Raw genomic sequence first — 16,140 nt, forward strand, 5'->3', positions numbered from 1 at the left:
AGTAGGACAAACTGACAGACAAGTTTGTCCTGCTGTTGGAGACCTCTCGTAACCCCCCCACCTGGGTCCCTGTGGCTGACTGAAACTCAGGTAGCAGTCAATGGAAGCCATCTGTGGTGGACCATGGAATATTCTATTCAATACCACAAAACTTCCACTAACCAGGATAAGCAGCAGTATCATCCATGACACTACACTTTCTAGAACTTATACAGCATTTCTTTTAAAACATGAATTGCTACTTTTTCTCTTCAAGGAGGGAATGTGAGATAGTGATTCAGGTCATACTGATAATTAGTTCAACAGATTTGCCAAATTCTTACCATCCTAGAATGTTTCAGAAGCCATATGGTTTCATGACTTTAAAAAGCTTTGACTCAAAGAATCTTTTGTTGTATAGTCAGCTCAGCTATGATAGTTGTTTAGAAATTTCCAACGTTACAAAGTGAATCATCTATTGAAACCAAACCTGTTGCTGTTGAGTCGATTCTAACTTGCACTGACCCTATAGGACAGAGTAGAACTGCCTGCAGGGTTTCCAAGTCTGCAATCTTTATGGAAGCAGACTGTCACATCTTCCCCCAACCCCCTGCAGCTGGTGAGTTCAGACCACCCACCTTTTGTTTAACAGCCAAGCAGTTAAACATTGTGCCATCAAAAAGAAAAAAAAAAAAACAAAAAAACTCACTGCTATGGAGTTGAATCCGACTCACAGCAACCCTCCTTGGGTTTCCGAGGCAGTTATCACTATGGAAGTAGGATTGCCCAACCTTCCTTCCGAGGAGCGGCTGGTGGGTTTAAACCAGAGCTGCTAATTGTCTATCAGGGAATATGATTTTTTTTTTTTTTTTGGGGGGGGGGGGGGAGTGATTTGGGTGAAAGTTTACAAAGCAAATTCACTCTCTATACAACAAGTTATACATATTTTGTTTCATGTCATTGATTGCAGTCCCCACAATGCAACAACTCTTCCCATTTGAATTTTGCATTTGCTTAAGGGCAGTGTGTCTGAGAGAAAAACTCAATGAATGCAGAAAACCACCTATTGAAAGAAGTCACAGAATACACAAAATAAACATGGCACATGTCTCAAACATCTCCTAGCCACCTGCCTTCCTGGTGTATGCCATGAGTCAAACCCACATCTGGGAGTTAAACTTCCAGTCTGATTTCAGATAACCTTCGTTCCACCACTTCACAGTAATTCAGTCATAAGATATAACCCTTATGATGTCCACTTCCACAAGGTAACTTTGGGTCTTTTCTCAAGGTGAAGTCCCATATTTATTGTTATTTGGATTATTTAACCATTTAATATGAAAACTGCTACCATTTCTTCTCCCTTTAATGTGTTAACAGTTTTCCTTCATATCTGGAATAAGTCCGCTAACACAATTATTAAATATTTCTTGTTCAACATAATGTTTCTACAAAATAAGCAAACTCCACTTTCAACTGATTATCTCACATCAGATCACAAAATGGAGGCTGATCATGTATGTCAAACCACTGGGAATCATGGCCTAGCACAGCTGGCATACCAAGCCCCACACTGTAATAGACTCTTCCCATCGCCTCCCTGCACCCACCTCTTCCCTTCGTCCTTTTTCCTTGCCCCTTTCCTGCCTTCCTACCTCTACCCCTGGGCAAATGCTGTTTCTGATCCTGTATAGTTGATTGTTCTAATGAATGCATATCTGCTTGATACTATTGTTCACCCTACTGGCCTATCACCAGGCTGACAGTTGAGTTACAGAGGTTCAGTTCAGTTCCTGGCTTGAAAGGTGTGTAAGGACCATAGTCTCAGGTGTTCCACAAGGCATCAGACCAGTAAGCCTGATCTTTTATGATTTTGAACTTTGTTCCACTTTTCCCCCTACTCTATCAAGGACTTGGGACCTCTGGTGGCATAGTGCCTAAGGCATTTGACTGCTAAGCAGAAGGCTGGTAGTTCAAACCCACCAGCCACGCCTCAGAAGGAAGATTGGGCAATTTATTTCTGTAGTGATACCACCTCATAAACCCAAGGAGGGTTCGCTGAGTCAATCCAACTTGATGGTGAGTTTGGTTTTTTCAGATCAAAGACTTTATCCCTTTCTGAGCAGCAGCAGCAGTGGTGGCCAGACACCATCTAGTTCTTCTGGTCTCAGGGTGGTGGAGGCTGGGGTTCACATGGTGCATTAGTCCTTTGGAATAATTATTTCCTTTTATCTTTGATTTTCTTCATTTTCATTTGCTCCACATAGGGAGACACCAATTGTTGCACTTCAAATGGCCACTCAGAAGCTTTTAAGACCCCAATTGCTACTCACCCAAATATGATGTAGAATATTGTCTTTGTGGACTATGTTATGCCAATTAACCTTCATGTCCCTGGAGACTATGGTCCTGAGCCCTCAGGCCCAGTGACATTCCCTCGAGGTGTCTGATTATGACTAAGAAGTTTTTGTAACTTTGCCCCCGTATGCTCCACTACATTTACTGACATATTTGCAGCACATACAAAGACATAGGTAGATAGGAACAATGATCCCTGCATTCTCTTTATCGTGAACTACTTCCACTTACTAAGCTTTTATGGCCTCCCTTGAGTCTGTTTTATTCTGCGATACTAATTGGACCTGGCAGTTATTAACCACTATCAATACACTGACAAGGACCACACAAGCTCTCCTTGGGAAAGGAAGTTAGTACTCTCTGATTCTGCACTTCATCCTCCTTTGCACTGTTCACTGACCCGCTATCCAAATTTTTCATCATCTGTCAAATTTGAGATCAAAGAGGGTGGAAAGGAGCAACACTGGAGATCTTCAGAATGCACCTCCTCTCAAAGTGGAACCAAGTTATGACCTCCTCCCAACCCCTCCACATAACACACACCCTGGAGAAGCATATGCTCCATTGGTCCCAAGGTTGAGTTCTTTTTCAGACAAGCCACAGAAAAGAAGGGCATCCTCCGGCCTTAGCTATAGTTCACTGGCTCACATAGAGAGAGCCAACTCAAAGTAGATGAAGTCACCTGTGAAAACCTCTCCTGATCTAGAAGGTTTTCAAAATATTCTATGTATTTAAGGTAATATTTACCATACTAGTATCTGGAGGAACTCCACATACTCAGATGTTCACATGTATGAGTAGTATCAGAAATACCCCAAGGGATGGAGGAAACAAGGTCAACGGTCAGAGTAACTGCTTAATGAAGGAGCTGATCAGGAACACAACTTTCCCAAAAGCCTACAAAGACCTTTAATGATGTAATTATTAAGGTCCTTTCTCTGCACACCAGACTTACCAGAACGTAGGCCACACTGTGGCTATATAACCACAGGTAGGTGGGTTTGCTCTCAAATAAGGCAAATTATTTGACACTTGATGCTTCTTAGCATTGGCTATTTCAAAGGGGTTGTAGTTGTGTTTAAAAGGCAGCACAAGCAATAGAAGAAAAGTGAAGTCTTTTGAGAGAAAACTCACCGAAACTTGGTGATCTTTGTAGGCTCTGGGGATTAACAGGGGCTGGTCTACCCTAGAATTAATGTTGTGGTTTAAAATTAATTTCTCATTGGAACATATGAAAGCATTAGGCAAAAGGTAACATTTAATGAGTTGAGTCATATTTAGAAAATGGCATTACAAAGTCAAAAACTCACCACAATAAGAGAAGGTCCACAAAATCACTTGGAATATTCCTCAGCCCAGTATTTTTCTAGGCAAGCAGTCATCATCCCTCCCACTAACTCTCAGGCCAGCTGTGGGAATTAATGTGAAACATCACCTGCTCACATTCCTGCCTGGAGTGGAGGGTGCCATTTATAGCCTACATTGAGCTAAAAGACCACAGACATAAGAAAAATCAGGACAACAAACACCCACAAGCAAACCGCAAAGTGTCACAATGTGAGCTCCACTGTTTTTCTTTACAGCTGTGTGATGACTGCTTTCAGAAGAAAAGGAAGACTTTCCCCTCTGAATCCTACAGGGGTCAGTGGAGGGTTATATATTTCTAATAAATAATAGAGTTACGAGTATTTGAGCTTTAAGCAACCAACTAATAATAGCAGTCAGGTATTAAAAGCAAGACTCCAAATTAAAGCAACCTGCCCAAGGTAACACAGTAAGTAACAGAAGTCATATTCAAACTCGTTTGTCTAACTCCAGGCTCTTTCCTGGAACTAGCTATAGCTCCCCTTGTCTTCCCCTCCTTCCCCAACACTATATTAGCAGCTATCTCTGCTGTGGAAAAAACCAAGTTACTCAAAACTGTCTAGTTAAATACTTAGGACTTTTAAAATTCATGTATGATTCTCCTTCAATTAAATATGCTCTTAAGTAACAAATGCTGGAATTACCTGTATTCCTTTCTTCACCTGGGCAATAGAACAAGTTAAGCTGGGCCATTTATTTGTGATTGTTCATAAACTATGCAGAGACAAAGGAAGCTTACAAGAATAAAAGATAAAGGGAGAACATTTTATCAGGAGAGAATGGTAGCTGTCACGGTGATGCAGAAAAAAACTCCAGAACTATGCATGTCAAAAGAGGGAGAACTCTGGAACAAGCCAAATTTTCGGAAAGTCTTTTTAATGGAAAATGTAAAACCCCTTTCAACTTTAATGTACAAAGCCATATGTAACACTTGCACTTTAACAAATAAAAGCAAGCCAATGCTTTAAAAAAATACATCATTAAATGTATATATGTATATATTTACATAGCATATTAAGTTTAATATTTAGCTTTAAAAGTTCACATAAATTTACCAAAATGAGACAATTTTAAATAAATTACACCTTTTGAAAATGTTTAATTGTACAGTGAATAGCTTCAACAAAATATTGAAGTGTCTGTATTTAGTATCTACTTTATATACTTTGTATTTTACACATTTACAATTATTTGGCAGTAATTTTCTGATTATGACATGACTGCTGTGCGATTCAGCAATTTCCCAAATGCAGGCAATAGCTGGTGTTTGTGTCCTATTCTCACAGTAACTGTCTCAATGTAGTGAAAAATATCACGTTATTTTTGCAAACTGTACAAGGTCACATTTACACTTGATCAACAATATAGCATAGAATTTTTTTTTTCCAAAAATAAATACATCATTTTAAATCTGGCATTTTCACAAACTTCATATACAGTATAATACAAAAAACAGCTATGAAGTGCTGCTTTTTAAATTTATCTTGTTTTAATAATTAACATTGAATCACAGGAGCTGTGACATATGCTATACTGTTGTGGTGTCAGTAACAAGTAATTACTACAAAGAGAATTTCTTGGCACTGATGGTTTCATGAAGCTTAAGTCAGTGTGCATACATATCATAGTTCAAGGATACATAATCCCAGTTCCACAGGCCAAAAACACCAAACGGGACCAACCACATTTAGCTTTCTTCCATATCCTCTATTTCACCTTCATGTATCTTCAAAGCTCTCACCATTTCCTTGACTGCATGATACAAAATATTTTTCACCTGAAAGAGATGTTGTTATTTGTTAGTTACTTTAACTGGAGACAAATTAACCAAAGAAAATTGGATTAAATTAAAGTAGATAAAATTCAATTTAATAGGAGCCAAAGAAAGCCAAATGTAAAGGAAAAAGTATCATTAAAACAAAAAACCTGAAGACTACTACAAGTCACACAATTAAATACATGTTACCATTATCTTTGGTTGTTATCCTAATGTGACAAACTAGGCAATGACCACCCCCGTAAGCTGTTATAAACTTACTGCATTTTGGAATAGAAAAAGGCGGCAGAAAGGATCTAGTTAGAAAATGCGTTTCTTACCTGTAATTTATCATCATAATTGATTTCTTCCTTTAGAAGTCTCAGTTCCTGTGTTAAGTGAAATGACTGTACAAGATGTTCTGCAGACACAAAGTCTTCAGTTACCTGAATACAGCTGTGAAAATTCTGTACCTATGGCCGAAAGAAAAACAGTCAGTGGGACAGAAACGTTAGGAGTGGAGCAAAGAAAAGCCAAGTTGTCTGTAAGGGAAAATTCTACTGGATCTTCTCCAAAACGTCACCTGAATTCAAACCACAAGACCATGCTTTATGGCAAAGTTACAACACTGAGAATCTTCGTGAATTACACTGACTTTGCAAATGGAGTACTTTTAAAAAATACATTTTATTGTGGAAAATACATTAAAAAACCCATTTTAATAGTGTATAATTCACTAGCATTAATTACACTTACAATGTTGTGCAACCATCACCACCATCCATTTCCAAAAGTTTCTCATCATCTCAAACAGAACCCACCCATTCAGCATAACTCCCCAGTCCTTCCTCTCCCGTCCTTGATAACCCTGTCTACACCTGCATCTGCCTATTCCAGATGTTTCATGTAAGTGGAATCATACAATCATTATCCTGTGTCTGGATTATTTCACTTTAGCATAATTTCAAAATTTATCCATATAGTATTATCCTGTAAGAAGCTCTGGTGGCATAGTGCCTCAGGCATTTGACTGCTAACAGGAAGGCTGGGGAATCTACTTCCGCAGTGATATCACCTTGAGTTACCACCTCGAGCTAGAGTTGGATCCGACTCGACAACAGTGAGTTTGGTTTGGTGTTTTTAGATTACCATGTATCAGAATGGAATTCCTTTTATGGCTGAGTAATATTCCTGGAATATTTAAAGTATGAAAAGAACAGAACTTTTCCAGAAATCCTTCTGGAGAGCCTGATAATCAGATCCTAAATTATCATTTCTGTTAAGATGGGATATTAAAAAAAAGTATGTGTTAGTTAAATAAAAATATTTACTGGCAATAATCTGTTTTACCAGTGCAATCAACCTGCATGTATTTTTTGGCTGCTCCTTTGGTTTTCAGCATTTTAGTCATTTCATTGTTAACTCTGACACCAGAGGGTAGGTTAAAGAAGAGGAAAAGAAATTTAGTTCAAGTTTTTGAGAGAAGCTAAGATGAAAAGTTAAGCTATAGTTCAAGCAGACCTACTGACCACAACAATTTTAGAGTTACCCTAGGATTATGGCCATCTGCAAGGTTCTTTCAAATCGATCATTTAAATGCAACCTCCAGTCTTTTGTGTTATCAGCTTTGCACAAGGAATCAATCGAGAGTCTTATTATCTGTTCAGCATGTGCAAACGTGGCTCCATACTTCATTATTTCTTAGGACAGCATTTTTATTAATGCTCAATATGACAGCAGGAGGCCCAAACTGGTATGATCTGGAATTTGTGATCTTTCTGGGTAGTCTTATAAAATTCCTGGAAAAGGAGAAATAACTGGTATGGCTCTCAGAGTGTAGTCCCTGGATAGTACCATCAGCATCTCCTAGGAATTTGTTAGAAATGTAAATTTTCAGGCCCCTAGACTACAAGGGTAGGGACACAACAATCTGTGTTTCACAAGCCCTACAGGAAATTCTGACAAACACTAAAGCTTCAGAACCACTGACTTACAGTTTGAAATGATTTAAGGGCCATCTGTATCATTGTTGTTGTTGTTATGTGCTGTCCAGTTGGCCCCGACTCATAGCAACCCTTCCTTGGGTTTCTGAGGCAGTATCACTACTGAAGTAGATTGCCCAACCTTCCTTCCGAGGAGTGGCTGGTGGGTTTGAACCATCAGCCATTGGGTTAGCAGTCAAGTGCCTTAGACACTATGCTACCAGAGCTCCTATCTGTATTGTACAGGATATGTTGATGCCAGCAATGAACAGTTCTGAGAATCTCTAAGAACGAAATAGGCTGTAAATAATAACCTATCTCAAATCTAAGTTAAGATTGTGAATAGTTATCACTTCATTAAACATCATCACCAATTTGTAGTCATGGAGAGCACCCTCTCAACAAAGTACAAAAAACTGCTGTAATTACCATGACATAGGGAAATTAGGAATATGGAAATATCTGTACCACAACATGCAGCAGAGAAGTTAATCTTCTCTTGAGACATTCATCTACTTATTGGCAGAAGTCAGAATAGAATTTGCAGCCCCAGGTCATGAATACTACTTTGGCCTATTCTTTTATCAAGATGAAATTTGTTACCTAAAATCTAGGTGAACTTTCAATGTATCTCAAAAGAAAATATGTATAACCATAACTGGAATCTGGATTCTAACTTAAGTAAACCTTCTGAAGTACTCAGAAGACACGTATGTTGTTGTTGTTGTTATGTGCCATCTAGTCGGACATGACTCATAGGAAGAAGTTAAAATTTACCTATGTTTGTAGAAACAATGAAATACACAGACATTATGGAAAGCTCTAGTTTTGTTTTTATCCACATTTGTGTAAAAATTTGTTCTATATGAGAACATATTTTCAGAACTTCTAAAAAGAGGTCTACACATATTATTTTAAGTACATTGTCTAGGCAATAAACAGAAAACCCTGACCTCATGAAGCTTACATCCTTGGGGTTAGTTAACAGACAATAAACAAAATGACCAAATTAGAGAGCATATTAGAAGTCATGATTGCAACAGAAGAATATAAAGCAGGAAAGAAGGCAGGAAATGGGGCTGTTAGGGAAGACACATCACCAAGAAAAGTAACATAAAAGGAATGTGAAGAAACAAGTCTTATACACATCTCACAGGAAAACAAATTCCAGGCAAGAGGATTAAGCAAGTACAAAGGTGGAAGCACACTTGTTGTATGTGAAAACATCAGGGAGAACATGGAGGGAGGGAGGGAGGGAAGGAGTATGTGTGTGTGTCTCTGTGTGTGTGTAGGGTGCAGGTGCAGATAGTTTAGGCCCTTATGAGGCTCTGAGCTGAAGGGATATATGAAATGACTTTTTAACAGGACCACTCTACTCTTTTCAGAAAAGACTGATCTTCCCACTTTCCCAAAACAGTATCAGGGAGACAATTATATGCAGGGAATCTCTCTGTGGGAAAAGTGATCACCTTAGCAGGAGAGGAAATGGGGCAAAGATGAGAAAAGACTGACTTTTTACTGTGTTCCATTTTGTACTAAAAAAAGCTTACAGCAGAAAATTTTGTGATCTTAGGTTAAGCAAAAACTTCACTGATATAGCAATAAAAACATACATAAAAGAAAAAAAATGACCCACTGGACTTAATAAAAATTAAAAACTCTTGGTAATTAACAAACATCATTGAAAGAACAGAAAGACAAACCAAAGACTAAGAGAATATACAGATCTCAGATAAAGGACTTGGATCTAGGATAGATGAGGAACACTGAAAACTCAGTAAGAAAAATATACCCAATTAAAAAAGAGGGACAAGATATTTGACAACATTTTAACAAAGCACATATACACATGGAAGATACACACATAAAAAGATGCTTGAGATATTTAGCCTTTAAGAAAATGCAAATTAAAAAATGAAAAAGTAAAAAAGATATCCTCCACTCCCCCAAAAAAGCCCCAGAGATACCTATTAGGATGGCTTATAAAACAAAACTGACAATATCAAGTGCTGACAAGGGAACAGGGGAAATGAAACTCACATAAAAACAGAAAATGGTATAATCACTTTGGAAAAGAGTTTGGAAGTTTTATTAATAAAGTAAATCATACAGTTGTTATATGACCCAGTAATCCCACACTTGGTATTTACCCAAGTGAAATGAAAACATATTCAAAAACAAAATTGTATGCAAATTTTTATAGTGGCTTTAATTACAAATGCCTGAAACGGCAAAGGACACAAATATTCTTCAACCGGTGAATAAAGTGGTACATTCATAAAACAGACAACTACTCAGCAATAAAAAGAAACCGTAACATAGATGGATTACAAATGTAACATATTAGGTTAAAAAAAAAAAAAAAGACTCAAAAAGCTAAAATATTGTATGATTCCACTGATACGTCATTATCACTAAAGCAGACTATAGAGGACAGAAAGTAGGTAACTTGTAGGGATTTCTTTGGGGAGAGGGGGAGCTTGACTACAACTGAAAAAACCAAACCCACTGCCATCGAGTAGATCCGAACTCACAGCAACTCTCCGGGACAGAGCAGAGCTGCCCTATAGGGTTTCCAAGGTTGTAAATCTTTTATAGACACAGGGTGCCTATTTTTCTTCTACTGAGGGCTGGTGGGTTTGAACCGTCAGTCTTTTAGTTAGCAGCCAACTGCCTTAAGCTCTGTTCCACCAGAGTTCCTTGTTTGACTAGAAAGAGGAATGAATTTTTTTGGAGTGATGGAATGGTTCTAGATTGATTATGTTACGTAATTATGCATTTGACAAAACTTAATGGAATCACACACTAAAAAGGGTGAATTTCACTATACATAAATTTTATCTCAGAGAAAACAAATAAAATAATTGCAATGTCTGGTTAATGTTAAGAAAACATAATACTGGATAATGTTTAACTTATCCATATGAATAAGACTGTTCAAGAGAAGTTATTTTCTATTACTTAAAGATCTTTGTGTGGCGTAAATAGTAACCACTGCAAGGCTGGCAGTTCAGACACTCAGAAGAACCTTGGAAGACAGGCCTAGTGGTCAGCTTCTGGAAACCCATGAAGCAGTTCTATTCTGCACACACACGGGTGCCATGAGACGGAACTGACTTGATGACAATTAATAACATTTCCGTTCACAAAAAAAATCTACTGTATTATTTCCTTAAATAAGATGTTTTCTCCAGGATGTTACTGTACAGAAAAATTTACATTTATTATTATATTTTACATTATATTTATATTTTATTGTTATTAATGCCACTTGACATCTAAGAAGATAAATCTGATCCTGAACTTGACATCTTAAAATCTAAGCAACTGTTATCACTGAAGGAATGTTACTGCAAATAGTGTTACAAACACTGAACAGGCAGTGACCACATATATACAGTTACATAAAAAGTGGGAACGTTCCTTAGAAGTACACACATCAGGGATATGTCAATTAGTGGGCAGTGGGAAAGGTCAGAAACCAACTCTGAGTCAAACTGGCCTTTGGGTCTCAGATTTCCCTTGCACACTTTGTTCCTAACAAGGGCTACGGTGGACTATGGTAGCACCATCCCATTTTACCTATAGCAATCTATTGTGTCCTTTTAATGCCCTCCTCCATAGACTAAGCCATTCTTCCATATGCCACAGTCAAGCCACAGAAACAACAGATTAGGTATTCAACTCTTTTTTTAAAAAAGTTTTATGCATTGATTGCTATATAAATGATGTATTATCTTTCTTTGGGAAGGGCTACTGCTATGTTAGCATCCTAAAGGGAGGCAGGAGGCACATCTAAAGGCTAAATTATGAAACGGTCCAGTCAGTAATTCATGTAATTCATCCGACTTACACTTGGTGCCTTAGAAAACGCATGATCTCCAAGTCCTGGTCCTCTTCTCCCCACTTTTAAGCTCTGTAACTGAGAATTATTTTCTACTGACTATTTCCCCTAAAAGAGGTCTTAAAAATTAGATTTTGATCCATTCAAAGACAACAGGAAAATGGAAATATGGCTATATTAAAACAATTTAAGCTCTTAAAGTATTTAATTATGCCAGAGCTCTTTAAGCCATAGAAAGGCACTTTAGTGATGTCTTAAGAAAGGCAGACTACTACTCTAACTTATGTCTACTTCCATTTATATTAGTACTCAAAACATTTCCATCCTCCACTGAAAATTGGTTCTTTCAGCAATGGGTATGTGCGTCAGAGGTACATCTTTACAAACCTGATGAAGGGCGCCTGCGGGCAAGATAACGGCATCACCGAGGAACTGGATCAGAGTGCAGCTTCTGACTCCGTATTCCTCCAACAGTCTCTGGCGGAGCTTTCTGTTCACATACCAACTTTGGTCACGTATTGGATCATGTTCTGGTAAAACGTCAAGGCCTTGTTCTTTTGAAATCTGAAATATGGATTACAATTAAAAGATAACTTAAATATTTAAAAAAGTGAAATGATAAATCTTGTTCAATTAATTTTCAATTTTCTTTACCTGTCTTTTGTAACATTCTATAATACTTTGAAAAGCCAAAGGAAAACAAACCAATATGGCACACTGATATGTTGTTAGTAAAGTGAAGCATACCCACTCCCTTCTCACCTCCTTCTTCCACCATAAGTATTTCTCCATCCACCTGGTTCCTTTTCCTACACTTGAACTGAGAATATAGCAGAGATGAGGAAAAGCTTAATTGCATTTTTTTTGCCCCAAGACAAATCAGGGAACATTTTTACCAATAAGTGAAATAATCCTGTTTTAAAATTGGTGTAATCTGTCATATTTTAGAGTAAGATACTGCTAAGTATTCTGGGATAAGAGTAGGTACAGGATGATACCTTCCTTACTTCACACTGATTACAAAGAGAGACTTTTCTGCTGGAAGATGAATTAAAACAGGATTGTTGTAAGAGATCTTCAATAGAGTGGGAGAACAAAACTCACAATCATTAAAAAAAAAAAAAAAAGACGAGGTCTGTTGGTCTGATAGAGCCTGGTGAGACCCCTGAGACTATGGCCCCTAGTTGCCCTTCAGGTCTGGAGATGAACTAATTCCTGTGGCTTCTAGCCAAACAACAGCCAGGCATATGGGGTAGAAATTTACATCAGGTAGATATACTCCTTAGAGCAATCACCTGGGAGAACAGCAGGGCAGTGTTTGCACAGGGAGATAGCTAGGGAAGGGGCAAGTGCGGCCGGGAGGGGAGTGCATGGGAGGGAAGTAGTGGGAAGAGATCTGTTACACTGTGGGGAACTGCAGTAAATGTCATGAGACAAAATGTGTATGAACTACTATATGGAAAATGAATTTGCTCTGTAAACTTTCACCCAAATCACAATAAAAATTAACAAACAAACAAAACAAGAAAAACAGCACTTATGATTCATTTTGAGAAATCTATGTAACTATAAAACTTAAAAAATATTTAAGGGAAATGTCTGAACCAATTATTTCCAGTTTATGTGTTACTTTCTTTCAGAGTATCTAACAATTAAATTAAAGGGACCATTAACTCAAAATTTCAGCTTACTCAAGTAAGTACTTCAGAGCGATCAGATGTGATAGCATGGAATCATTCTTTAGCTCAAAGCCAAAAATATCAATCAGATTAAAAGAAAATAAAGATCCCATCTTCTTTAAATGTTTCTATAAAGCACAGTTTTTATATTCCGCCTCCCTCGGATCCCCAAGAACATCTGACTCATCAACAGATTAGTCCTTTACTATAAAAGGGGTGTTTCATTCTGTTGTACATAAAGTCACTGTGAGTTGGAAACGACTCCATGGCACATAACAACAACAACAATAAAAGGGGTGGGGGAGCACTAGTAACTAAGAAGGAATTGCCATTAAAAATCCTCAACATGAAAAAAGCTTTCAAAGGTTCTAGAGAAACTAATGACTTTCAAGAAATGCTTAAAAATCACCTCATTTCTTGAAACAAAAACCATTTAATGACCTTATATTACTGAATGCCAAATGAGGTTACATTAAAAAATTAAGTCCTTACTCAAAGCAGAGAGAAACCATTTGCAACCTAAATTATACCTTCTGAAGAAATTCCCGTATCTTGTCAACATCTTTCCCAGCGTAAATATGCCACAGAGCACCAGGTATTTCACTTGAGTCCTTCAATCTTTTTCTCAGAATATCATCCAAATCTTCTTCCTCAAATTTCTTGAGTATTCCTGAGATACAAAAGAGTATTTACGAGTTGGTAAATAAAGATGATCAGAAGGCTGAGTCTCTTAAGATTGATTTTTAAGAGCAGCAGAGTGCCTGACTGAGTCCAGGAATTCTGAGGAGTCGTCAAATGCACATGTATATTTAAAACTGTCAGAACTACAAGAGTACAGAGAATGTTTGCCCTGTATAACTAGGAGCATGATAGTAACTTTTTCAGTTCATTTGTTTTCTGCAAACCAAGAACAGGAAGATTAAAAAGAAAAAAAAAAAGTTTCTTCGGAAACTTAACCAACTTTTTCCCCGTCCCAGAGGAGCAGTCACAATAACGACTTGTACTTACACAGCATTCCCTAACTTACAAAGCCCTTTCCTGATCATGACTGATTACTTGGCCCTTACAATTACTTAGGTCAGATAGACAGGGATCATAACCACTATTTTATACCTGAGCACTTACTCAGTTTCAGTGAGGTGAAGGGATTTGCTCTTTATCTCATGACTAATGAATGCCAGGGCACAGTATCTTCTGACTCTAGTTCCCGAAGATTTGTTACATTATTATGGTTAATCAGCAGAGAGATCATCCTTGTAAAATGCAGACCAACCAAAAAGCTGCATGTGTGTGGGTACATCTATAACAAACTTTAGGAACTCTATATGCCAATACTGCTAAATGTGGTTATCTCTGAGTGTGGAACTAAAGGAAGGACTTCTATGAATTTCTGATTTCACTATAGTCAACATTTGAAGAAAAGTTCTTTTAAAACAACAAAAAAATGCATTGCCTATTACAAAGCACATATCATGTTCACTAACTTTTGATAATAAAATCTATTTCTATTTTTAAATCTGGCTGCACTGTTCTCCCAATTATAACATTTACAGTGTACTATGCACAAGACACTGTCCTAGGATGCTGTGAAGCACATAGATCACTGGTTCCATTCACAAATATTACCTGTGACAAAGCTTCCTGTCCCCCAATCCATGATTAAAAAAAAAAAAAAATTAATGGCAATATAAAATGATTATCATAAAAAAACTATCCTTTACTCAGATTATCACCTTCATATGGGGAGGGTTTAAAATGTTCTTTCATAATAAAATTAAAGCTCGAAATCTTCGGTCATTTCTATATCCCCTTTCAATTTTACTGCTCTGAAAATTAAAAAAAAAAAAAAAAAAGGAGGAGGGGATGTACCTTAGGGAAAGCAATGACTGGCTGGGGTAGAGGAATTTACTCTTTAGATCGATGACTTCCTGGCAACAATCTGAGGTGCAGTCTGAAGGAAGCACCCAGAGTTTGCCAGAGAGGAAGGAGGCAGAAGGACGACTGGACACAGAGAAGCACGTGCTGGACGTGATTTAAGCATCAGCAAAACTCGGAAACACTGCTTTCTCTGTGACCGAGGAAGTGACAAAAATTTTAGCTAAAGGAAGAAAGCCAGAGAATTATTTAAAATGTTGAAAGTTTCCTCAAAAAATCAAATATTATGCTAGGAATGAGTAGGGGCAGTGTGTGTAGGAGCAGAGATGAATCATAAAATTCTAGCATTTAAGGAAATGAAATAATAGTAAAGAAGAAAAACAGGTTCTATTAGTGAGTAAATGCTATACGGAATGATTTGAACAAAGCACAAACAAAGACGAAACTACCTCTGCAGAATCACAGGGATGGAAAGAGTATGCAATGTGAACCGTTGGTCACAAACTTCTCTACCAGAGCTGAGATCACAATGTAAGTGTGCCTGACTCCAAAATCTCTAGAGGTGGTGGTAAGGAGTTTGTAACTACAATAGTGAATACAGTCGATTGAGGGGGCTGAGAAACATAATGTAAAAATGAGTTTTGAGAGTTTTGGGGAATTCAGGTTGTGTATTATAGAAACTGTCAAAGACACACAAAGAAGAATAATGAATCTCCATGTCATCAGCACCTTGCCACTAAGGTGTAGATACACTCTGGGCTCCAGACAGGGAATAAGAGCTGTACACAGTGGTGGAAGTCACGTACAGAATTCCACAGGAAGAGCATGTAAAGTAGCACAGCCTGTAACTCTTAAGGAAGAGCAACATTAATGGGAATCAGGGGAAAAAGACTGAAAAGGAGTGGTACAGTCTATAAGGTGGAACCAGGGAAGCAGGGAAGTAGTGTCACAAAAGCCAAGACTAGTGTATTTGAAGAAATGATCAAGAGTACCATTTATTATACAAGGGCAAGTAATAAAGGAATCAGAAAGAAAACCCACCACCCAACTATGAGTTAGTGAGAGCCATTGTTGTTGTTGTTAAGTGCCTTTGAGTCATTTCCGACTCATAGCGACCCCATGCACAGCAGAACGAAACACTGCCCAATGCCGCGCCAGCCCCACAATCCCTCCTATACTTGAGCCCATCATTGCAGCCACCATGTCAATCCATCTCGTTGAAGGCCTCCCCCTCTTTCGTTGACCCTCCACCCTACCAAGCATGACATCCTTCTCCAGGGAATGGTCCCTTCTTACAACATG

The 16,140-nt window shown here is 37.9% G+C and overlaps 1 protein-coding gene across 1 annotated transcript in view; it reads right to left on the minus strand.

The window, feature by feature from the left end:
- Positions 1 to 5,389: 5,389 nt before the first annotated feature.
- JMJD1C (jumonji domain containing 1C) overlaps positions 5,390 to 16,140 on the minus strand; it is a 379,129-nt gene continuing 368,378 nt past the window's right edge. The window contains exons 23-26 of the mRNA XM_007959051.2: positions 13,494 to 13,633; positions 11,672 to 11,848; positions 5,800 to 5,931; positions 5,390 to 5,479 (exon numbers count right to left, since the gene is read on the minus strand). Of these exons, the coding sequence (XP_007957242.1) occupies positions 5,390 to 5,479; positions 5,800 to 5,931; positions 11,672 to 11,848; positions 13,494 to 13,633 (539 nt within the window). The remainder of the gene's footprint in view (positions 5,480 to 5,799; positions 5,932 to 11,671; positions 11,849 to 13,493; positions 13,634 to 16,140) is intronic.

This window comes from Orycteropus afer, unplaced genomic scaffold (assembly GCF_000298275.1).
Source record: "Orycteropus afer afer isolate SDZICR_OR568_19922 unplaced genomic scaffold, OryAfe1.0 scaffold00016, whole genome shotgun sequence".
In the NCBI taxonomy this organism is placed as follows: domain Eukaryota; kingdom Metazoa; phylum Chordata; class Mammalia; order Tubulidentata; family Orycteropodidae; genus Orycteropus; species Orycteropus afer.